The 25,389-nt window shown below is 49.0% G+C and overlaps 1 protein-coding gene across 5 annotated transcripts in view; it reads right to left on the reverse strand.

Moving 5' to 3' along the window:
• The window catches only part of LOC149367666 (uncharacterized), a 53,971-nt gene extending 28,666 nt beyond the window's left edge, over positions 1-25,305 (reverse strand). For 3 of the 5 annotated variants that reach the window (XM_089556711.1, XM_089556688.1, XM_089556681.1), the window contains exons 1-5: positions 20,864-20,886; positions 13,944-14,026; positions 3,400-4,543; positions 1,474-1,974; positions 315-640 (exon numbers count right to left, since the gene is read on the reverse strand). In XM_089556711.1, coding sequence (XP_089412837.1) covers positions 315-640; positions 1,474-1,974; positions 3,400-4,543; positions 13,944-14,014 — 2,042 coding nt within the window. In that variant the 5' untranslated portion in view covers positions 14,015-14,026; positions 20,864-20,886. Of the gene's footprint in view, positions 1-314; positions 641-1,473; positions 1,975-3,399; positions 4,544-13,943; positions 14,027-20,863; positions 20,887-23,883; positions 24,240-24,945 lie in introns of those variants that run through there. The other 2 variants (XM_089556696.1, XM_089556706.1) reach the window with 2 other exon arrangements.
• Between the last annotated feature and the right edge of the window lie 84 nt (positions 25,306-25,389).

A 25,389-nucleotide genomic window follows, 5' to 3' on the forward strand; every position in this document is an offset into this window, starting at 1 on the left:
TAAAATTTAAACCAGTCGACGAACTCAAGACAGTCGAAAAATTAGAGAGAGAGAGAGAGAGAAATGGACGCAAAGGCAGGGAGGTTAACCAGGCGATGCCCAGTAGGCTACCCTACACTTGGGGAGGGGAACAAAGGGAAAAAAAGAAAAAAGAGCGGCAATGAAATGAGTTTTTCAAGTGTCCATCGACCACTATGTCAAGGGGACAGAGGGCACGCACTAAAAACCTAGATTATTGTGCTAAAACTAAGTAAAAATAGAACATTGACCACAACGACCACCACGGAAGAGAAGAAAGTTGGAAAGTCAATCACCTGGCCTTGGTGTGGCGCTTGGAGAGGGAGGCGGCCGACACGGGCACGTGCTGCGCTGCCACCAGCTGGCCCGTGGTGGGGGGGGGCTGGTGTCGGGCCGCTGCAGCTGCCACCACGTGGCCCCAGGCCGGGGCCCCCGCCAGGGGAATAACTGCGGCCGCTCGCTCGGGGAGCAGGGCGGCCCGCTCCAGCACCAGCGACCGGCTCCAGGCGTCCTCCGACAGGACGGCCGCGGGCGCTCCCCGGGGCGCCGGCTGCCACGTGGCCGGCACCAGCATCTGCCGGTTGCTGCTCCACGCTGGCTGCACCGGGTTGGTCAGCAGAACCTGGGGGGGAGGCAGAAGAACCACAACTCTGCTACAACCCTGCTCTCTGCATGGCCCACACCAAGACTGTAGGGTGTTGCCCCATGAATTTAATGGAAGAAACGCCAACCAAAAGATTGTTGTTAATATCAAGACGAAGACGTTTCAGCTTCCGTATGAAACAACATATATCCGTATATTAACACGCACACACATATATATTCCGTATATAAAACATATATATATTCCGTATATTAACAACAACCTTCTGGTCAAGGCTTCCGTATGGAAGCCGAAACGCTTCGTTTTCATATTAACAACCTTTTGGTCAGCGTTCCTTCCATTAAATTCATGAATCTTCTACCCGACCAGACGAGTTTTAGTCGAACGTTAGATTTCAGGGTGTTGCCAGTGCTCATCTCCGGACTCCTAGCACACAGGGCCAGGGATTAGGCAAATGCCACTCTTCTAGTGCCACTCCAAAGTGCATCTAGACACTTCAGTAATGCACACCTCTGAACAGTCAGCTCATTCACTAAGCCAGCCCTGTTACCCAACACAGGCAACAACTGTAAGTACCGCATTTACTCGTGCGAGACCCCGCAGTTCTGCTTCGAAATTTTCTCTGGGGTAGGCTTTAGACAAGTCAGGTCTTCACACACCACAGAATGCCTGCAGAAATAAGGTAGTGTGCCACTGCAACAAGTTACCCATGCTGATTCCCCAATCCCCCCATACTCCCTGCTGCTGTCCGACGACAGAGCACTCATGTTGGTCACCTCAAAGGTCTGCGAGACTTCACACAGTGAAGAGCAGCTGAAGGCAGCTCAAACTCGCAAGAAGAACGCACTGACCTGGCGTCCATTCTGCTCGACGACTGACACTGGCACATACTGCTGCAGCTGGAGTGCCGCTGCTGCCGGCGCCTGTTGTGCAGCTGCCGCAGCCGCTGCGACGACCACGTGCTTGGCGGGCGAGCCGACCCCGTACGCGCCCCCAGGCGGGCACAGGATGGATGAGACGCACAGGCTGCCAGGGGGCGCTGCCGCAGCTGCCCGGCCCTGTGCTGCATACAAGGTGGCACTGGGCGAGGGACCGCGGGTGGTGAAGTGGGCCGTGGCTGTGCCCTGCCGGCGGCAGGCCTCCATCGTCTGCACCGAGGCCCGCACATTGGCGCAGTGCGCGTAGTCCACCAGGTGGCTCAGGCTGACAAAGCTGTGGTTGAGGGCCTCGCCAGGGGTTACGCGTCGCTCCTGGTCCAACGTCAGCATGCGCTTCAGCAGGTCCACAAACTCGCGTCGGTCCGCCTTCTCGGCGAGCAGCTCACCGCCCTCCAGGTCTGTCGGCACATTCACCTGCAGACAAGAAATCGAGGTGGCGTCTTACTGTGACGAAAAACTTTCATTTTGCAGCAGTGGAGCCCACCTAAAGGCCAAAATGTTTTCCCCTGCACTCAAAACACAAAAATCATTAAGGCTGGCTCAACATTTTCATGTGCTTGCACTGTAAAACCTCAGTGATTGGACCCACGTCAACTTGGATATTAGGAGTACCAGTGCAGCCCTGGCCGACACTTACGTATGTGTCCAGGTGTTGGACATTGGTGGGCTTGCACTGGTTTAGCTTTGAACTGCTTGCAAGCAATCGTCCAAGTATCCGTTCAGGCCTGAGCTGCATAGCATAATGCTTCCCGCCTACATCCGACATGTGCACTGCAGTGGATGTAATGCTCACTGAAAGGCCCCATTGCTAGGCCAAGAATCATTTCTGGAGTTTCATTGCCAATCTGACCAGCCCACGTGACGGTGGCTACCGGGTGCACTTCGGCCACCCAAGCCCTACTGTGCATCATTTAGAACACCAACTGACTTGTTGCTGGTGTTTTCATTTCCGTTATGGAAAGGTGTCGCACCGGTTTGGCCAATGTGCATCTTCCTCACTTCCATCCATGTGGTTCTTTGTTCTTCCAGTGTGCTAGAACTTTGTGCACATCCCACACTGTTTGCAATTTGTGTTGTGAACGCTGCTCACAAGACACCGCGTGTGAAAAGGCTGCAGTGCTGCCAAGCCACGCCATGAAAGAGGCCTCGTAGAAGCTTACCATTATGGAGTAGTCCAGTGTGCATGCATTAATTAAAGCATTCGGCAGGACTGTGAAAAACTGTCGTTGCTGCACAGTTTTCCTCTCAGAAACAGACAACCACTGCAAAGTTTTCTTACTCCCACGCAAACACTTTTTTTGAGGGCCATTCAATGACACATTTATTCGTGTAATTTTCGCACTTTTTTTCTCTAAAATTAAGGCTTCAAAAGGTGGTGCGCACATTAGCGGGATTTCGCGAACACGTCCTAACAAACTCTACAAATGTCATAACACAGACTGTACACAGCATATCGCCATGCATAAGTCGAGCCCGCAGCCTGACCCGAGCACACTCGCATGAATGCTCGTGTGCTTGCCCAGCAGGGAGCACAGTGTAGAGTTGAAATCCGGGTCAGTTAGTACATATTCACGAACAAACCCAGTCAAAAGACGAAACGCAGCGAAGGGACAAGGCACACACACGACGACTGGAGTCCACCAGTCGTCGTGTGTGTGCCTCGTCTCTTTGCTGTGTTCTGTCTTTTGACTTGTTTTGTTCATGAATATGAAGGAGCAGAAAATAATGCGTGTAAAAGTTGTTTTTTTTCAGAACCCGGGTATAAAAAGTTGGCGGTGCACAAATTGCATGAGTGAATAGTACGGTGCCTGACCCCTCTGGATACCCTGCCCTCCTCACCTGTGCCATGTCATCGAGGCAGTTGAAGATGTACTTGCGGGCCTCCTTGGAGCGCACACCCGTCTCGGCCTCGTGTTCCTCGGGGCTCTTGAGCCGCCAGAAGGGGTAGTTGGAGTCCGTCTCCCGGTGGAAGAAACGCGTCGTCTTGGCGGCCGCGTTGAGCAGGTGCTCCGCAGGCAGCCCCTGCGTCTGGCTGATGTAGCGGATCTGGTCGTACTCGGATGAGCCCGGGTAGAGGGGCCAGCCTAGGAAGAGCTCGGCCACCACGCAGCCCAGTGACCACATGTCGATGGCCTCGCAGAAGGGCAGCCCCAGGATGATCTCGGGCGCCCGGTAGTAGCGCGACTGCAGGTACGTGGAGCAGACCGCCTTGGAGACGTGGGACGCTGAGCCAAAGTCGATGACCTTCACGCGGAAGGGCTGCCGCACGGGGTCCACCAGCATTATGTTCTCGGGCTTGAGGTCGGCGTGGATGAGGCCCAGCTGCTTGAGCTTGAGCAGGGCCGTCAGCACCTGCTGCAGCACGGGCCGGATGCACTTGAGGGGCAGCGGTGAGAACTTGTTCTGCTTGAGGAAATCGTACAGGTTCTGCTCCAGCATCTCAAACACGAGGCAGGTGTGTGACTTGTGCGAGAAGCACTCGAAGGCACGCACAAAGTTGAAGTCATCGGCGGGCTCCTGGGCCAGCCGGTGCAGGATGCTGACCTCAATCTGGCCCTGGCGGGCGTACGACGGGTGGTTCTTGAGGATCTTGATGGCGACGATCTCGTTGGTGCCCTTCTTCCAGCACTTGACCACCTGGCCGAAGGTGCCGCGGCCGAGGAACTCGAGCACCTCGTACTGGTGCTGGGCCGAGTAGAGCACCTCATGCTGCACCAGCTGGTAGTCGCCCTCCGAGGTGCTCGCCTTGGACGTGTTGGGCGCCACGGTGGCGGCCTTGGTGTGCGGCTGGCGGCCAGAGCCCCAGGCGTGGTGATGAGAGGAGGAGGAGGGTTGGCGTCGGCTGGCCGGCCCAGGCGCATGGTCCGGTGCCCGCCGCTTGAGGCCCGCGCGCTTCAGCTCCCCCCCATCCCAGCACGGCTGTGGCTGCTGGGGCCCCGACGAGGAGGACGAGACGTCGCTCACCTGCTGCTGCTGCTGGCCACTGCACCAAAGTTCCCAGCACTCACCACAACAGGTTCCAAAAGGTAATGAACTATGCTTCAATTTATGTCTACAGCTACAACAAGACTTTCAGATTCTTAATCTGCTGAAGAAGGGTTCAGCTTCAAACTGGCCACTCAAAAATTTGCCCCGCAAAATGTGTCTGCAGAAAATCTGTTCGCAAAAAAATGGCACCATGTGATGTCACGAGTCGACGTCACGCCAAGTCACGTGATCGGTGTAATACGTTGCGACGGGAAACTAGTGAGTGGTGTTATAAGTCGTGATGAAGATGATGCCATGCCATTAATTAACACTAATTAGCATTAATAAATGAACACTTACATGCCCAATAATTCCAACTGATGTAATTAGGTAACAAAGACTAATTAGTGATGACGCCATACCAAGTCACGTGACAATGACGTAATGCTACGACATACAAGTCACGTGAAAGATAAGATAATTGCAGAGTTCAGGCCACATGACAAGTAAGCTACATGCCCCAATCCCCATCCCCTAATCCATGAAGGTGTACCGTATTTTCCGATGTATAAGACGCACCCGCCATATATGCAGGCTGTCATTGAAAAAGTTGGTATATAAGACGCACCCGTGTATAAGACGCACCCCAATTTAACCGGTTAGACTAGTGAGAATTAAACACGCTTGCGCGACCATCACGAAATTCACCGCACCTGTGAGAAATTCTTAAGCAACACTAAGTGATCGAAAGCGCATTCGTATACGCTATCAAAGAGTTCGCCCATTTCTGGCGGCAACGCGGCTCAAAACATTCTCTTCTTACTACGTACACGGAGCAGAGTTGCAAAGGGTGGCTAAAAAAGAACACCGGCTTGTCTTGACAATGGCGAGAAGCGCGATTGTCTTCATCTTTTGGCATTTCACATTACTTTTGCTTGGCGCCTCCGAAACAGTCGCGTGTTTATGATCTCGGAAGTCGTCATCCCAGCCGTTTCATGATTAAGTTCACCTAAGAAAAGCTGCGCACGGCGGTCCCCGTATTGAAGTATTAACCGTGTTACAACCGCATCATTGGTAGTGATATTTTTTCGATGAAAAAAGCTTGAACATGAACCTGAGTAACTTCTGCACTCGAAAAAAAAAAACGCGAAAAATTAGCGTATAAGACGCACCCTTGTTAGGACGCACCAGCAAGATTTTTGAAAAAAAGCCGCGTCTTACACACAGGAAAATATGGTAGATGAAATCCCAGCAATGTGGTGGCACCACCTCAATCGGTGTTAATATTCCAGATTACATTTGCACTAAAATTTTTAGCCACCCTTCGTCGTACAGCATTCCAGGTGGTGTCATAGCATTTCTCTTTGCATATAGCTTACCTGTTCTAGTTAAGTTGGAGGCTAGCTTGCGACGGGCACGAGGACCGATGACATATGCACCTACAGTTGCATGCGTTAGAGGGACACTAAGGACAGCACTATCAATATTTTTTGTTAGTAAAATCCAATAGTTCGGCATTTTGTGGCCTTGTTGCTGCTTGTCCGGTGGCGAAAGGTGCATTTATTGCTAAGAATTTGCTTGCCAAGAAATTTGCATAAGTCATCACCTTCTAGAACGTTCAAGTACCTTTCCTTGGATTATCATACGGGATTATAATAACATCCACTAATACATCTTATTCTATTTTTTAGTGTGGGCCTACTTCCAAAGCTTTTGGAGTCCTTTAGAATTCTTGGGCCAACTTCCAAATTTTAGGGGCCCTCAGATTTTCAAAATTGGCACTTCCCTATGATTGGTCCCGTGGCGGTTACGTGGTGTTGATGACATCATGACCCAATCCGGATATTTCATGACAAACAAGCCGGAAATTTCTGCGAGATGACAACCTAAATGTTATCGCAATTTTTTGAAAAAGGTCAGAAAATAAGCTGGTGCCAGTTCAGTAGAGGTGTAGGTACAGGACCTCTCTGATGCTCTCGTATATAAGCAAGGCATCAAATGACGTGTTTCTGCACTTGCAGTGTTTCTGATTGGCCATCAACTTCCAGCACAAGAATTCTGCTCAGGATAAGCATTCAGACACACTTATTCGTGTTGACTGAAAAAATGTTGCCGGTATTCAGAAAAATAAGCCCGACACACAGTGCCATGTTGGGGGGGACCAAATCTTGGGAACCATTTGTTGACACAGCAACAGCAGCAGCCAAGTATTGTGCACATACTGGCAACCGGCAGCAGGCAGAAAACAATGCTTCCCTGTGGACAGCAGTTGATGTTTGGACTCATTTCTTGAGGTCTGCATCATCAAAACTAAAACCAGGTTATCTGACATCATCCTGAGGCTCACCGCTACTATTACCATTAAAAAAAATATCCTCGAAGGTCGAAAATATTACGCAACACTAAGGGTGTTTGCAAGACAGGCCAGATATCGGGGAGTTTGCCAAGCTCAATAAGAAAGGTTGGGCACCCAATGCCCACCAGTTCTGTTACCAATTACTTAAGAACGCAAGTTCGGCTTCTTGGATTATATCAGTGATATCACAATAAGTCGAATAACGCACTGGTAGCAGTGAAATCGCACACGACACCTTTGGCTCACAGAGCGGTCATGTTCAATGGGCATGGTAAGTAAAAAGTTGACTCCTTCAGGAGAAAAACAGAGAAGGCCAGCAAACAGTCCTTTGTCTTTCCTCCGTGCCGCTGTTTTGCATAGCCTCAGCTGAGTCACCACTGCTGAGGCAGGTGTTTCAACAGGCGACCACACAGCAGCACATAGGCATCAACGAAAATTATTTGTTACGAATGTGAACCCACTGCGAGCCCGTGTAAACCTCGTGGGTAATGCGCACAAGGGGCCATGCTTAACTCCCAACGGACACAATTTTTTTCGAAGATGGTACCAAAGTGGTTATTTATTACCCGTGCTGCTCTCTGTTATCAAACAGAAAAAATGCTTAGGACGAGCCACACCTGCCTTAAGGGGGGAGCCTGGTCTTGAAAAAAAAATTTATTAATGAAGTCACAGTAAAGAAATCTTCAGGGAATACGTATTTTTGTGTGCAGATTCTAAATATGTCATTTAATTGCATGCAGAACAATTCCTTGGGCAGTTACTTAATTCTTATGCATGTATTTTGTGAAGAGCTTTGAAACAAATTTATAATAGCAATAAGTGTCTTCCTGCCTATCAGAGAACTTAAGTTATAGGGTTTTGAAGTTGTTGCTTCAAAAGAACCCAATGGCATACATTTCAGTGAGTTTCCTGCAAGAAATTTTCTTCAAAACTCTTCGCAAAATACATGCATAAAAATTGCATAAGTGCTCAAGGAATTGTTCTACATGAAATTGAATGACATACCTAGAATCAGTGCACAAAAATACATGTGCCCTGAAAATTTCATAACTATGAGTAGATTAATAAAATTTTCTTTTCAAGAGCAGCCTTCCCCCTTAAACCAGAAACAGTGCGTCAGAAAACACACGACAAGCTGTACTCGTCATTAGCCAGAAATGACACTTTGCTTAGGATGACCCTAGCTCATCCCAGGGGTTACAGGGGGTGGCAGCAATTACAACTGTTTTCATTATTCCTGCGGATTTTAGAACTCCATAATACCTTAAGCTAGACAGCACAGTTGTAAGGTAATTGCAATCGCTACCCTCATAAAAGTTATCCCCAAGGCGTTAAATAATTATGAGAGGAGAAATTACACAAGTTTTTCAAGTCCGTACTCAAGGAAATAGAGGCTGAACTCTGGCCAGCACATTTACATGAAAATGTTTCTTATAAAAATAACTTTAAAATCTACTGCATGTGCACATAACAAACACAGAGCTTCACTGCACTCCTCAATGTCTCAGGATTCATATGCACAAAAATAAAACACTTCTACTACAATTCGCTCCCAAATGTCCGAGGGATGAGCGACAGCAATAGCAGGAGAACTGAAAGCTAAGAAAATCAGCCCTCAACTTTATTCCCTCATTTGCCCCGTTTATGGCCTCATATGCTTTTGCTTTTTGTTCACAGAAATGCCACATTGCTGCATCACTGGACGCACTGATCTTGTCACCTCTCCTCCTTATGGTGCCCCCATCACCGGAAAACCAGGGAACTGATGAGGCACTGGGGCCATCGGAAGCCCGATTTGCTCAAAATTTCTGATGACAACACATAAAAAAAGTAATAAGTAATTTTCTAAACTTCCACTGCATATTTTCTTACCATTTTTCACCACAAGAAAGATGAACTGAAGGTTACGAAAAACAATGAAATGTAAAAAATTAAAGAGAATGTTAACTACATTCGAATCAAAGCGAAAGCACGGATTTGTGCTCCACAGAAGACAACGGTGAGCAGGCAGTGCCGCGGGACAGAGCAGGTGGAAGTTGATGATGAAGACGACGCTCTCCAATGCACAGCGCAAGAGTGTGGCGCAGTTTAACACGAGGCAAGCTGGCTGCGGCGATAGCGTAGTGGTCTCGCTGAGCGATCCTTAAAGAAGATCTCTTCGTGTAACCACGATTCCAGCTCTCAGTCATGGATACTGATTAAATTTCTTCTTCTCTTCTTCACAGTTTGACCTCTAACTAAGCTGAAGGTCAAATTTTTACACGGTCCGCGATTGAAGCCCGAGGTCCCATAGTGAAGTTTTCACTTCAAAATTTTGACCAAATTTGCCAATTAAATTGCCACGTCCCCAATTGAGTGCACATGCTAATACTGGGACAAAAGCTACGAACATAATTTCAACAGCCACTTCTCATCATAGCAACACGCATGGGCACACAGAGCACATCGCCAGCATTGCATCACCATCATCATCAGCCTGGCTACTCTCACTGCAGGGCAAAGGCCTCTCCCATGTCTCTCCAACTGACCCTGTCCTTTGTCAGTTGCCGCCACCGTATTCCCGCAAACTTCCTAATCTCATCCGCCCACCTAACTTTTTGCCGCCCCCTGCTACATTTGCCTTCTTTAGGGATCCACTCCGTTACACTTGAGGACCACCGCTTCTTGCCTTCACATTACATGCCCTGCCTGAGCCCATTTCTTCCTCTTGATTTCAACTAGGATGTCATTAACCCGCGTTTGTTCCCTCACCCACTCTGCCCGCTTCCGATCTCTGTAACATTACAACTATCTTTTTTCTTTCCATAGCTCGCTGCATTGTCCTTAAAGGTGCACTGAAGAGGAATCTGAACTCGTCTTTTTACCGCGGGAACTCGATCTACACGTTCCGAGCATTCTTAGAAATCTCGATTTATTGCCCTGCGTGGCCGATTTCCCTAATTAAATCGAATTAACGTCCGGCTCCCGCCCTTTTTTTTTAATTCTCCCCCGTACGGTGGGCGGAGTCGACCAACGCCTGGAGTGCCTTTCACCCAGTCCCGTGGCGGCCTGCCGCTCTGCCATCGGCGGAGTAATACGTAGTAATCCGTAGAAGCAAATAGTCTGCGCGTATTTTTATTTCTGCGGGCTTATTTTGCGGCTATATTATCTGCGAATGAAACTATTTAATCACGGAAACCTAAAAAACAAAATAAAGCGAAAGCAAAGCCTCCACGGAGCTGGCTGAAAGGCACTCCACGCGTTGGTCGACTCCGCCCACCGTACAGGGAAGATTAAAAAAAAAAGGCCGGAGCCGGATGATAATTTGATTTAATTAGGGAAATCGGCCACACAGGGCAATACATCGAGATTTCTAAGAATGCTCGGAACATGTAGACCGAGTTCCTGCGGCAAAAAGACGAGTTCAGATTCCTCTTCAGTGCACCATTAACTTAAGCTAAACCCTTTTTGTTGTCCTCTCCATTTCTGCCCCATAGGCGAGTACAGGTAAAATACAGGTGTTACCTACTTTTCTCTTGAGAGATATTGGCAAACTGCCATTCACAATCTGAGAGAACCTGCCAAGTTCGCTCCACCCCATTCATATTCTTGTTATTTCACTCTTGTGATTCGGAGCTGTGGTCACTACCCACCCCAAATAGACACATTGCCTTACCACTTCCAGCAACTGCTGTTCCTTTCAGAGACTGTTGAATATTACTTTAGTTTTCTCCATATTAAATTTCAGACTGACTGTTCTGCTCTGCCTGTCTAACTCATTGATCATGCTTTGCAGTTCATCTCCTGAGTGACTTGGCAATGTCACCAGCAAATCACAGATTACTAAGGTATTCTCCATTCACTCTTATCCCCAACCATTCACAATTCAGGCCTCAGAATATGTCCTGTAAACAGGCAGTGAATAGCATAGGCGAGATTGTGTCTCCCTGCCAGACACCCTTCCTTAATGCAATTTTATAGCTGACTTTATGGAGGACTATGGTAGCTAAGCAGTCGATAGTGATATCTTCCAGTATTTTTACATAAGTCTCTTCTACCCCCTGATTCCGCAATGTCTGCATGACTGCTGAGGTTTCGACTGAGTCAAATGCTTTCTCATAATCAATGAAGGCTATGTACAGGGGTTGGTTATGTTCTGCGTATTTCTTCACCGCCTGACTGATAGTGTGAATATGGTCTATTGTCAAGTATCCTTTACGAAAGCCCACAGTAGGCAACTATTCCATAGGCTCTAGGAATAGCAGGAGAGAGTTATTAGTAAAGTTTTCTGAGAGAAATAATTTGCGGATCATGAATACCTTCTTCCACAACTGAGCGAACAGGAAGTGGACATGGAAGAGCCAGAATGGCAAGACGAAAAATGAAACAGACTTCAAACTATTAGCTCACCCTGGCATCGTAGAGGATGTGGAGGTCCTCGGAAAGGTTCGTTGTAACGAACACAGGATGGCAAGGTCTCAAATTAGCTTAGACTTGAAGAGGGTATGGAAGAAGCTAGTGAAGCAGAAGCCCATTAACAAGTTAGCAGTAAGAGGGAAAGTAGAGGAATTAGGATATCGCTGCAGAACCGATATTCGACTTTAACTGAAAAAGACGATCTCAATGTTCAAACAACGAATGATAATGGAGTGCGCCGTAGAAGTAAGCGGTAGGATGGTTCGACAGGATACCGGCAAGCTATCTCAGGAGACGAAAGATCTGATTAAAAAATGCCATAGCATGAGGGCGTCTAACTCTACAGACAGAGTAGAACTAGCACAACTATCAAACTTAATAAATAAGCACAAGGTAGCAGACATAGGGAAGTTTAAAGGGATACTGAGGAGAAATTGAAGTTGGCTTGTATCGACAGAATACCAGCTCCTGATTACAAAAACGTCACTCATACTGACAACAAAGCACTTGTAACGTAGAAAAGAGCAAGAACCAATCACAAGTACAAGTGTGATGATGTCATAGGACAAAACAGTGTTGCTAGAACCAATGGTTCTAGCAACACTAGGACCCGAGGAGCCGCAAATCACTGAGGAGCAGCCAATGCTTGCGCAAATCTCCTTTACGTCGCCAGATGGCGCCACGCTCCCGGCAGCTACGCGCGCGCCTGCAGCATCGGGACCAATCAGCGCTGGCCCACCGGCGATCCCAGTATTCCGCTAACGGTAGCAAGGTACACGGCACGCTAAAGGTGTCTATTTGCGAGAACTTCGTGGACGACTTCGAGAACGGGATCCATCGTAACGCTGGCAAAACGCCAGTGCAAATGTAAGCGAAGCGACTGTAGCGACGGCCGCAATAGCCGATAGATGCCTTCAACGTGCGGCCGGTGGTAGCTTTCTTTTCGGCTGCTGCTAGGCCGCTCTGCTGGCCGCCAGAAATCACTGAGTCTGCGTTACGTCATGGGCACGTCATGTTTCACGTCACTTAGTCCTGTGTCGTCATAAGAGAATCCCAAGTTTGAATCAGAGCGGCGGGAAAAACTTTTTCAACTTCGAATCCAAATTTCTTAGAAATAAATGCATCTTTCGCTGCCGGCCAAGTGGCAACAAAGCCATGAAATGCCGAACTATCAGATTTTGCTATAAAAAAATATTAATAGTGCTGTCCTCACTGTCCCTTTAATATGGAAAGAATCGAGCATGCCCTAAAGAAGGGAGGTAGCCTAAAAGCAATGAAGAGGAAACTAGGCAGAAGCAAAAATCAAGACTTATGTGTTAAGAGATAAAGAGGGCAATGTCATTAGCAATATGGATAAGATAGTTAAAAGTAGCCGAAGAGTTCTACACAAATGTATACAGTAGCCTATATAATCAGGAAGTGAGTGAGACAGGCAGTATAACACAGCAATGGGACATCCCGCCAGTAACGAAAGAGGAAGTAAAGAAAGCCTTAGGAGCAACGCAAAGTGGGAACACAGCAGGTGAGGATCAGGTAACAGCAGATCTGTTGAAGGATGGAGGAGACATTTCAACAGAAAAACTAGCCACCCTGTATACGCAATGACTTATGACTTCAAGTGTACCAGAAGCTTGGTAGAACACTAACATTATCTTAAATCATAAGAAAAGAGACGTCGAGGAGACAAAAAATTAGACAAATTAGCTAACTCTCCGTTGCTTACAAGGTATTTACTAAGGTAATCGCTAATAGAGTAAGGACAACCTTAGACTTCAATCAACCAAATGATCAGGCAGGTTTTGTAAAAGATACTTGACAACAGACCATATTCGCATTACTGATCAGGTGACAGAAAAATGCGCAGAGTATAAACCAAGCCCGACATTAGCCTTCACTGATTACGAGAAAGCATTTGACTCAGTGGAAACCAGGCATTGAGGAATCAGGGTGTAGAAGAGTCTTACGTGAAAATTACTAGAGGATATCTACAATGACTACACACAGCTACCATAGTCCTCCATAAAGTCAGCAATAAAATTCTAATCTAAGGCAAAGGACAGTCAAGGGAGAACAATGGGACAAAGAATTGCCATGAAGAAAACTAAAGTACTGTTCAACAGCCTGAGATGGCACCAGAAGTTTATGACAGGTGGAAAAGGTAGGGGAAGTTAACATGTCCATCCAGGGCAGCAGGTAGTGACCCCAGATCCAGACGGGAAGAGTGGAACAACTGGCAGGTTGAGAATGGAGTGGAGTGCATTTGGCAGCCGCTCTCATGCAGTGTGGCCAACTCAACCTTCAGTAGAAAAGTGCAAAACAGCTGGCCGAACCCGCCTGCAAGCCGGAAACGTGGAAGCTAACGAAAAGGCCCACAATTAAACTTCTGTAAGGGAAATTAATGGGGGAGTAATGTTGAGAGGCAGCAGAGCGGCAGATGGGCTGATGATGATGATGATGAGGCGGAAAAGACAGTAAGCTTGTTTTGAAAAGAGATGATCTTTTGACTCAGCGAGTTAGTGAACAGGACACATTTTTCACAAACGTGCTGTGTATGCCAACAGGTGAGCCATTCGGTAAAATCAGCACAACACTGGCATCAGTTGCTCCACACAGGCAGCATTAGCTATGATGCATCATAAAACTTGAGTGTCCATTTCCCACTCACCAGCTGGGGTCCTCCAGCCGCCGCTTCTTGAAGCTATGGTCCAGGTAGACGTCTGGGGGGCGGTCCAGCATCCCACTCGAACCCTGCACAAAGAAGATGGTTTATGGTTTATTGGGGTTTAACGTCCCAAAGCAACTGAGGCTATGAGAGACGCCGTAGTGAAGGGCTCCGCAAATTTCGACCACCTGGGGTTCTTTAACATGCGCTGACATCGCACAGCACACGGGCCTCTAGAATTTCGCCTTCATCGAAATTCAGCCGCCGCGGCCGGGATCAAACCCGCGTCTTTCGGGTCAGCAGCTGAGCGGCGTAAGCCCTGAGCCACCGCGGCGGGGCGCACAAAGAAGAGAAGGCACTGAAGTTCCACCTCTGTGTGGGGCAGCAATGTTAAGAGGGCTGCAGTACTTTGCGCCTCAGAGAAAACTTGTCAAATTCCTTGTGTCCATTATTCCTTTATGTTTAATACAGTGCTAGTCGTGTTGGTTAAGAGGTCTGCCTACATGTTTCTTCCATGTACATTCAGACAAGAAATATGCACCTAAATACTTCAAATTGTTCACACAGTCACGGTAGTTGCCAGTAATATGGCACTGCTACAGAAAAGGCTGTTGCTTTCATGTGAATTCACTTATTGGTTGGTTTATTGGGGTTTAACGTCCCAAAGCGACAAAGGCTATGAGGGACGCCGTAGTGAAGGGCTCCGGAAATTTCGACCACCTGGGGTTCTTTAATGTGCACTGACATCGCATGGTACACGGGCCCCTAGTACTTGAATTCACTCAAAACTTCTTTAAAGGGGTGGAGACACCAAATTTTGAGGCTATAAAAAGCCTGCCAAGGGATTCCTCTGTACGCAAGGGTTCTCATAGCCAGGTGTTGGACACAACAAACGTATAAAAAATATTTTAATTCGGTTCCAAAGATTACCTAAATGCTCACTCTCATGATCGAGACCCATCGCTAGCGCGATCAACATTGACATCACTACACTGGTAGAGTAACCAACGTTGGCGAGAAAGCAGTGGCAAGAAAGCTGTCAACAGGGTGTCCCATATGTGCCTGGGAGAGCCAGACAAACACGAGACAGTGATGCCATCGGCGTACAAGACATGGTGCAGGTCAGGAATTTCGGCTAGCTGGGAGGTGAGAGGGGCCATAGCGAGACTGAAAAGATTAGGAGAGAGAACAGTGCCCTGAGGAGTGCCATGGGGGAGGTGGTGGGGGTCGGACAGATGGGTGTCTACCACTCAAGGCGAGCCACTCGGTTAGAGAGGAAGAAGGGAGCTGCAGGGCAGAGAGAAGGGTTGAGAAAAAATGTGGCCACACTATCCAAGGCCTTGAGGACATCGACGGTCACAAAAGTGTGAATCTGAGTGGGGGTGGGTGCGAGAAAAGTGCGCAGGAGAATCAGAAACATGTCCTGTGCACAGGCGTGGCAACGGAAGCTGATAAGAGAATGAGGGAAGAACAACACTGCCTGAGGAAAATTAGAGAGGAGAGTCAGGGTCTAACCAACGTATGACAGCAGGGAAATAGGGCAGAGGTCAGAGAGTCGCGCATGGGAGACAGCTTTCTCTTCGGCTGGGGAACTAGTTGCCTGCAGACGCGTTGGCCCAGCACTCCACTCTCCACCAGCGAGGCGAGGCATCAAGGGGACTTTCCCGCAAACTCACTCTGTCTGTCCTCGGAGCTTCTCCCCTGCCCTAGCATGGGTGGATGTTCACTTGTGACCTGTCTGTCGACATCAATTCCTTAGCGTATATTGTTGCTAACTAGCACTAATGTTGCTGCAGTAATAAATGCCATGTTTTGTGCCAGCCGCAATGTCGTTTCTTAGTTACCCCTTCAGAGCAAGGCAGAGCGTGGTAGGCATGCGCTCGGTAGCGGCTTGCGGTCACGGGTTGGGGTTGGCGGTTTTGAACTGTGTCAGCCGCGGTTTAGTGGCGAAAACGTACTTATCCCCCCTATTGTACACCCCAGAGAAGGGAGAGCGGTCTGCTTCGCGTGGGAATCGTAGAAAAGAGGGAGGAGATGCAGCCACTGTTCCAGACTCGAAGGCATGCAGGAGGAGGAATTCTCTGGCATGGTCACAAAGGTTACAACAGAGTGTGGTGCAGCCAGAGCCTCAACAAAAGACTGAAAGGGCAGTCCAGATCAGGGTTAGGGCTGCCACAGCAGACCGGGTAGGCAGGCGCAAGAGAAGGCAGGAGATGCAGAGAGGCGAGCTGGTCAAAGACATCATAGGGAGTCCCCTGAAAAATGACTATGGCTAGAGTGGGAGCAAGGGAAGGCTTGGTGCCCACGAGGGATTTATAGGGAGAACATGTGAATCACAAGTCCAATGCAGAGTTGAGACCATTACAAAACGCACACAAACAAGAATACTCGAGTAAGGCATGTGGGTGACAGGCTTCCTTGCATCACGCTGCATCGTATTTCGTTTGTGCCTTCTTCACACATTTTATTATCACCCTCGGTCCAGGCATGAGCTCTAACAACACCACTAAGAACATCTTCCCGTTTAAGCCACAGCCAGTGTCTAGCACGAATTTCCACCCGCACCCTAGCAATGAGTAGCCTCATTTTTCCCTCATGCAACAGTCTTGTGGAATTCCTTACCCGAAAACATAGCCGAATGCACAGATAGAAATCAATTCCGTAATAAGCTAAAACTTCAGCCATCCTGAATAGACTGTCCCCTTTGTATTCTTTTGTTACTTCGTTTAGTTGCACTTCTGTGCCTTAGTGTAATTTTTGTTTCTCTTGCGCCTGCTTGTTTGCTGTCATTTCACTTAGATGTATTTCGGCATTTTTTACTGTATCTTTTTTTCTTGCTTTTCTTTTTGCTAGCCTTCGTTGTATTTTATATCTTTCTCTTCACCTTTTTCCATGTTCAAGAAATATACATCATGTTAAATTCGCCTCCCCCTTATGTAAATACCCTTGGGCCCTTAAGAAGAAGAAAAATGAAATAAAAGAAAAAATGAAATGAACTCTCAGCCCACAAAGCAGTGATCCGGGAGGATAGTTGGGAATTTTGGGGTTGGGGGTGGAAGAAGCATTGGAGCTGTTCACGGAGAAACCATAAATGGAGAAAGTGAGGGTCCGAGTCTGGGATCGGGTGATGAGAGCAAACACTATGGCTACTGATGGAAAGCACTGATGAGATGTGCAACGTCCAGTCATCGTAGGATTCAAAGGAATCGGAAGAGAGATTAGTATGGAAGACGTGCCAGTTAGTGCGAGTGACAGGATGGCATCGAAGGACGAGGGAAAGAGAGATAGTAATGTGGATGAGAGAGCAGTCACCCAAAACGGCTTCAGCTGTGACCTGCCAGTGAGAGGAAAGGGGGCCCTGAGAGGAAGTGAGGTCGGGTGTCGAGGGGCGCTGTAAGACCATGCCCGCTCAAGCAGGGGACCCAGGAGCATTGAGAACGGTGAGATGATCTACCTTGTGCCTTACATTTCCTGCACTCAGACTCACTCTTGCGACTGCCCTTGTGGGCCTCTGCAAAGCAGCTTGCAACCTCCCTGTCACCAGCTCCACTGCTAAGCTCTTTGCCACGGGCCCTTTCCATCCCCTCCTCACTCTACACCGCGACTCCCAGCTTACCCACTTTAACCCTTTCTCTACCACGAAAATAAACAAAAATTGCACCAAAATTACTGGAATTTTTTTTTTTTTCGCTCAGTGCATAAAGCTTTTTTTTCTGAATAAAACGGCGTGTTTCTTTGAATTCAGTAGTGTGTTTTCATTTCATAGATGGCATAAAAAAATTGGGGGAATTCGGCTTCACTGCAGGACTGCGCTGTCTTGCAGGGCTCGTTACATTGTGCAATATTGAATACAGAGAAAAAATAATCTGAGTGGTCCAAAAACACCTCATGAATAATGGATACCTTTCCCCATGTCCTAAAGCACAGTTAGTAGGCCGCCGCTGTATGGTAGATCTCAAAGCACGGTGCGGCACACCGTTCTTCAGTGAGGCATCTTCTTTGCCAGACCAGTAGCACACTGTGCATCTTTCCTCCCTGTGGGGGGTATTCTTCTTCTAGGGAAAGTCTCCCTGGTAATCTCAGCAAGTTGCTTCACAGACCTCCTCTTCACTTTGGCGTCATCTCTTCATCGAGGTTTTTCTGCAGCAATTCTTCTACAAGTTTCACACGGAAGTCAAGATGAGTGCCTTTTCCACCACACTTGTGGTATAGAATAAAAGCACTGAAATAGCCATATCCATGAGGTGTCGAAAAATTTTTTTGTAATACACCTTTCGGCCATTCCTGGTGGAAGGGTAGTAGGATAAATTTTCATCACATTTGTTGACCACACTCATGGTGTTGTTGTAGTGCAATGCAATCGTTGGTTTCGACTTTACTTCGTTCCTTCTGTTGACAACTTCCTCCATTGTAGCGGCATGGATAGTGCTCAGAAATGTCACCGTCTTCGTCTTGCTATTGCATTGCAAGACACTTACCACGTTGGTAAGCAACTATTTCACCCTTCTGGGGCTTTTTCCTGAATGGAGGCATACACTTCCGCGTGGGCCAGGCAGTGTAGTAAACATCTGTTCTCCGCTTGATCAGTGAATTTACTAACTCTGGAGAGTTGTAGTAGTTGTCCACTGTCACTGTATATCTCATGTCAAGAAAAGGCTCCATCAGTGTTATGACAACCTTGGTTCCATTTCCTTGTCCCTTTGCCCGTGTACAATATGATGTTGCAGATATAACCAGAGGAAGATTCACAAGTGACAAAAAATTTCAGCCCGAACCTTGCTCATTTTAGAGGCATGTATTGCTTCCAACCGAGTCTACCTTTGAAGAGCAGCAGGCTTTCGTCGACTGAAACATCTTGCTCAGGTACATATACAGACAGAAATTTTTCATTTAGCCTCTAAAGTACAGGCCACAGCCAGCGTGCCCTTGGAGTGCATCACACGGTGTGGAAATTAGGTTCTTGGCTTCCACGTTGTGCTAGGCACCGTGCACGAACAAAGATTGGCAGAACTAGCTTTCTGTGTCGCAGTCTGGGACCAGCCACACTGATCGTTGCGCAAATGCACAAGGTGGCACAAACCGATGCCGTGGACGGTCGTCATGGCCTATGTACACAGCGGCTGTGATGTGTTGGTTGTTGCTGTGGCACACCCGAGGGGTCCAGCCGGGTCCAGACGCTGACGAGACGTGATCATGCTTCGTACCCAACAGCTGAACGGGCTACCAGAGTTGTCCGGACCAAATGTCACTTTTTAAAGCTGCGCCTGAGTCTGCTCACCTAAACCTTTGGCACCAGGCAATCCACACAGCAGATAAGATATTGCAACCGAGCGACCACCTCTGTGCGAAGCACTTTTCCGAGCATACGATATAAAATCGTACAATGCCAAGTTCAATGGAAAGGCACTTTTAAATGCACCCAAGAAACTCGTGCTGTTGGCGAATGCTGCGCCCAGTATTTTTCCCGGATGTCCCAAGTATCTGACAAATCAGGCAAGTTCAAGCAAGCCTCTTCTGCAGGCAAGCAGCACTGCTCTCAGGGACGGCCTGTGAAAAGCAAGATGCTGATCCATCACGAAGCCCTGAAAAGAAACTGTGCACAGGCGGCTGGAGCGCGTCGTGCGTGTCAGCTGATCAAGGAACATGCCCTTCTTCCACCTCAGGAGGCGCCTCCTCACTTAAGTGCAAGCTCCGTCTTTATTGGTATTCCTGGTGCCAAGGTTTGTCCTCTTGTGCACTGGTTCGGGTACCTGACATTCTAGGTGCTCAGCATTCCCTGTACATGCCGCCACAGCAGCGGAGCAATTAATGGCGGTGGTCAGTTTCCACCCGCTGTACATTTTGGTGCCACAAAACATGGGAAGTCATGCCGGTAACATTTATAACAAATATGCAGCTGAATAATTTGCCAGAGCCTAGAACACTCGATGGAGAATTTTGTGGCCCAACATTATTAAGGTCAACAAGTCGCTTTACCATACCAACTGCAATTATTCTTAAACATACGCCAATCCCAGTTTAGAGTCACGCAAGTATTTTACCTCTGCGCATGCACGCCAGTCTTTTCTTGTGGGAGACAACAACTCAGCATCATCGGTGTCAGCTTAAAAGATGAGCTTGACAAGAGGAATGCCAGGGGAACTTCTACTAACCATTTTCGAGTCGCACAGCTAAAAGTGCACTGCACTAGCCATCAAAACATCGCAAATGCACTCTTGGTTTCCTTTCGGTCCCTATGCTCGTTCGTATAGCAGTACAGGCATTTGGCAATGCAGCACAACAGCGCGAGTTCTATTCCTCGCTGCGGAGGCCATATTTCTGATGCAGGCGAAACACAGAAACGCCCTTGAGGTTTCTCTGCACATTAAAGAACCCCAGTAGGCCGAAGTTAACCCTGTTCTCTACACGGCGGGCATCATCTCACAGCATCAGCACATTACACTGCACAAGCAATGTCTGAATGTACGCGTAGGCTCTGTGGCCTAAATGCTGGAGCATGCGCATTGCTGCCGACTTTTTATATTTAAGAGTCGGCATAGTTAACTATGCTCTCAGCGTTCCTGCGGATGAATAAAAAAATTTTGCAGTGAACGCATTTCAATAACGAGCTACGAAAGATCGCAGGGCAGCATCTTCATTGCTGTTCCACCCACCTATGCAGTTGTAGCAAGTAAAACACAAAGGCGCCAAAAATTATTCGGTGTCAACAGCAGCTACAATCCTTCTGTGCCTTGCCGCGCAGTCGAATTTCGATGGAGGTGAAATTTAAGAGACCCGCGTACTGTGCGATGTCAGTGCACGTTAAAGAACCCTAGGTGGTTGAAATTTCCGAAGCCCGTCCCTATGGCCTCCCTCATAGCCTACATCGCTTTGGGACATTAAACCAGCCTAAACAAACAAACTTAAAAAGCGCACATACACACCTTGGCCGCGGCACCAAACAATTCTGTAACATCTGAATTACGGCCACCGCAGCCGGCGACTCGGCAAGCCTCCATAGTGTAGCGCCATCTGTATGCGTTCAAGAGAAACGCTTCAAACAGCGAACAAGATCTGCTCGCGCCGCCGGGCACAGTGTCAACACCTAAATATATTCTTACACCAACTCGTTCAGCCCCACACGTCCCGGCTCCGAAAGATGGAGTCAAACTCCATTATGTAGGTTAATTGTACACATTTACAGTCGAGATAGGAGTGTCCCGGTAACAATGCAACATCCATTAAACAACCCTCATATTCTCCAGATCCCTGACTGGGGAATAAATTTCGGAGAATGATGTCTAATCAGGTGGGCAGTTGTGGACAATGGTGGTACCACCCACGGCAGGGGCGGTGCTGATGCTCTCTTGCAGATAGGTGGGTGAAAAGGGGAAAAGACAGTCATCGAACACTGTCGTGTCAATTTCACCACTACAGCAAGTTCAGTGCATCCGTGGGAAAGGATTGCACACTGTGTTCCACCACGTGAATGAACAGCCTTGTACTACCCGTGTGATGTCCGAAACGCGGGACCTCTGTTGAGGTCGCAGCCGTCTTTCAAGAAACAGCAACAGCTTGACCTTTCACAGCATCATTCCACCCGGCAACCCGAGGGCAGACTTGACCACTTGACGCCGCCACCACCGCCATTGTCACTGCTTCCGCCGTCGCCAGTCCTTGCCGCGTCTTTGCTTCACGATGAATCATGTCTGCTAGGAATTCCTCCCAGGTCCGCGTTCATCAATCTTAACACTATGCAAACCTACCACACTGCCTCTTCTACTGCCCAGCTGCTCAGCAGTCGGTTTCCTACCCCCCCTTTCCTTTCCACCAACACCTGGTTCCGCTGACTTATTCCTAAAGGGAAAGAACAGCGTCAACTGGTCGCCCAAGCGGTCGATATGCGCAGCCGGTAAATTTTGGCCCAATAAGCGTCTTCTACGACTAACAGCTGCTCGTTCACCCACTCCCACAACAACTTCTGCAGCAAGCTAGCATACGGAGCGTATTAAAATGACAAAGCAGTGATCGTGTTGCAGTTTTTGTGTTCCTCACATGACCTCATGCTTGTGATGCTCCACCTATCCTTTCACTACTGAAATCAAAACAAACTACACGGGAGAAGAAATTCAGGTATAATGTACGTACTCAGCTGACGAACGAAAATTCAACAGGATCGTCTATGTTTACACATGTTTTGCACATCATTCGAAAGCAAAAACACCCAGTGAAAAAGTTGGTTCTGCATGAAAGGCTGCGCGCGCATCTAATGAGATTATTGCCCCCGTTCCAGCCGGCACTACTGCAGCTGCACACCCTGGGCAACAAAATGGGGCCTGTGACGTCACGTGAATACCCCTGCAGTGGAACAGTAGCCATGGAGCCAAAACACACAGCGGGGATATAGCCTCTGCTTGCAGTTAGCAGTTATCAATTTTCCCTTGGAGGGCGCTGAACCACCTTATGAGCATATCATACTAACTGGCTCAATCACTGCACTCACACACGTGAGTGAGGCGATATGAGTGCAATCATGAGTGAGTGACCCGACCTATGATTTCAAGTGTCTCGCAGCCAAGATCAGAGGCAGTAGCAGGACCGCAAACAGGCCTAGAATCTTCCACTGCACAAATCAAGAAGCATAGAATAGTGGGGAACCAGTTCCTCCTTTTAAAGAGAGCATGAATGCCGCTGCAGGTTACCTTCACATGATCATGTGTTGCATCGCCATGATGCCTTATGCTGACTCGAGCACCCTTGGCAGTGAATATTTATTTCCCTCAGCTGTCCACAACATGTGACAGCTCTTCAGTGGGCTGAGTATTGTGTGTTCAATTCGCCGATTATACGGCCTCCAGCATAACCAACTTCATCGCCTAGCTTGCCACACAAGCAGCCATTTCAGGTGGCAGTTCCATAGGCACGATGCATTCCTAGAGTTTTTGCATTGAAAAAGTGGAGGAGGTCAACGCAGTTTTCCCATAAAAGAACTATTCGCTTGTGGTCCCCACCCCGCCAATCCACCACAGTTGGAAGGGAGAATAGCATACACGAAGGAAACAGGGCCCACGTCCACAAAGCAAATAAGACAGCCTAGTTCCCAATCTAGACTTTTTCGTTGTCTACACCCTCCAATTGTATAACTGGCAGACTTTCAAAAAAACAAACCCAAAGGCAGACTAAATGCTTCAGTTCCTAGCAAGCAGCTGGGCTGTTCAGCAGTCCACAGACACAGTGAGCCACCTTTCCTTTCCTCAAGACCAGCAGAGGGTCTAGAGTGCGAAAAAAGATTCCAGAAAGTCCGGTCTGCTTCATGCAAGCAGGCTCAGGTGCGGTCTTTCCTTTCCAAAACCATGCAATGTGCTGCCTTCTAGCGACTGACCAGCATTGCCCATTTCCTGGGCAAAAGTAAACCTGCCAGGCATCCCTCCACATGCATGATGCGCCAAAGGCAGTCCCACTCATGCTTAACAGCACTGGGCTGCCATCTGACCTCCCATTGGGGCACAAACAAGCAGATCACACAGGCAGAAGGAGTAAAAAAAAAAAGCAAGCGCTACTTTCGCTACAAACCAAACTTAAGTTACTGAACGTTCGATACAAATGGGCAATGGAAAGAAAAAGGCCAATTTTCTCCCCGTTTTCGAGCAACACTGCAGGAAACTATGTCAATACAAACACATTTTAATGATGGACACTTCTTTCAGACTCGGCTCTGACACGCTGCAAGCTTTCATGCAGTCACCAACCCAATCTTTTCCCGAAGCCTGCATAGCCAGCTAGCGTGCTGCACCTAACAAAGCGAACTTCCAAAACATGGTGAGCGGCAGTTTTGGAAGGCTTTTTTGTCAGGGTCGGTGCAACAGGCACCGCCACAAGCGACTGAACTTCACGCCTCGGCAGACTGTCCGCCTCAGTCTGTATGGACAATACATGCATTTTGCTCGCCGCAAGGCAGGCTCACCGGCTGTCTCAGGGGTGGCCATGTTACCACAGCAGCCAAAGCGGGGGACGCGATGGGCTACGCCGAAGAAGTCGGACAGGCTGGCGCGCGATCGAATACGCAACGCGCTTCGTCACCGGGGCTCGCGCTCCGAAAAAAAAAAGACCGCGGCGCCACACTTCGTCATCCACGCACTGTGACGCAACGTCGTAAAGGAAGAGCCGCGTCAGCCGAAAACCAGCGTAGGGACACGCTCCGGCCTCCGAACCCTCGACAAAGTCTTCTCCAACGCGGTCAGCATCGACAAGCAAGACGGCTGCCAAGGCGGCGATTCCAACAAAAGGACAACAGAAGAGCGCGTGACCGGAAGTGACGGCAGGGAAGGCGGCGCGTACGCAGAAGCCCCCAAAACACAGCACAGCACAGCAAAATCAAACAGCACAGACGCGCCGAATGCACTACGCGACCACACGACTCGGTCAACGAAACGCGCCGCGAACGACACGACTACGCGAAGGGCAGCAGGCAATGGACGCCTGTGATGACCGCGACAGCGCAAGCAGACGGAAATGACGCAAACAGCCGTCACTGAACGGCGAAGAGATACAAGCACGCAGACAGCGGTAACTTTTCGTTTTCCCTCCCCTATTGAGGATTACATCGGCGGCCAACATTTCCCGCGATACAAATAAACAGACAATCCAGCGAAGGTCACTCGCGTTGTCCCCGAGCCATGCCGCGCACAAGGATACTAACGACGTTCCTAGCCTGACACAAGGGCTGGCCAGTGGCTACGCGAGCAGCCGGTCGAAAACGCATTTGCCATCGCCCGGAGCCTCGAAACCCGGCGATCGCCCTCCTGCGTTACAAAATCACGCGAGACTGCCAGACAGCCTCGCTATCGGAACTGCTGCCATAGAGCAGGCCGGTCGCTCCGAAGCCGAGGCCCGGAGAAACGCCCGCAGTGAAGGCTGCGTCCTTTCGTGGGCCGAAACAAAGGCGGCTCGCACAGCTGACCTCGGGCGATGGCGCAGTACCGCGCGATGCCTACCAGCTAAGCGCGACACACACGGGACGCCTCACCTCAGTGTGTTGACGGCCGGCTGATGATCCAGGAGAGTTGGGACGACAGTCATTCCGACGGTCCGCACAGATCACGCATAATCAGGCCGCGCACGCAGGCGACGATCACACACAAGCTAGGCGGCACGCCTCAAACTGAAGTCGGCACGGCCGCGACGACGCTCTCTGCTGGACGGACACGACGCACGCAGGTGACGCTCCGCGGTGGTCGTCTTGGCACACCGGGAGGACTGCTGCTACCACGGCCAGGTGCAGTCCCCCGCACCTCGCAGACCCCGGCGCAACATGTCCGCTTCGCCCCGTTTCCTTCTCGGGCCGCTGGGAACGGAGACCGGCTGGGGATGTCGGAAACGAGAACTGCTGCTTACAAGCGTTTGCGGGACGGCAGGCTGGAAACGCTGATTGGTCAAAAAAATATGACGTCGTACGCGTGACGTCATAGGT

The sequence above is a fragment of the Amblyomma mixtum genome, chromosome 1, assembly GCF_055824585.1.
Source record: "Amblyomma mixtum isolate Tamu chromosome 1, ASM5582458v1, whole genome shotgun sequence".
NCBI classification, from domain to species: domain Eukaryota; kingdom Metazoa; phylum Arthropoda; class Arachnida; order Ixodida; family Ixodidae; genus Amblyomma; species Amblyomma mixtum.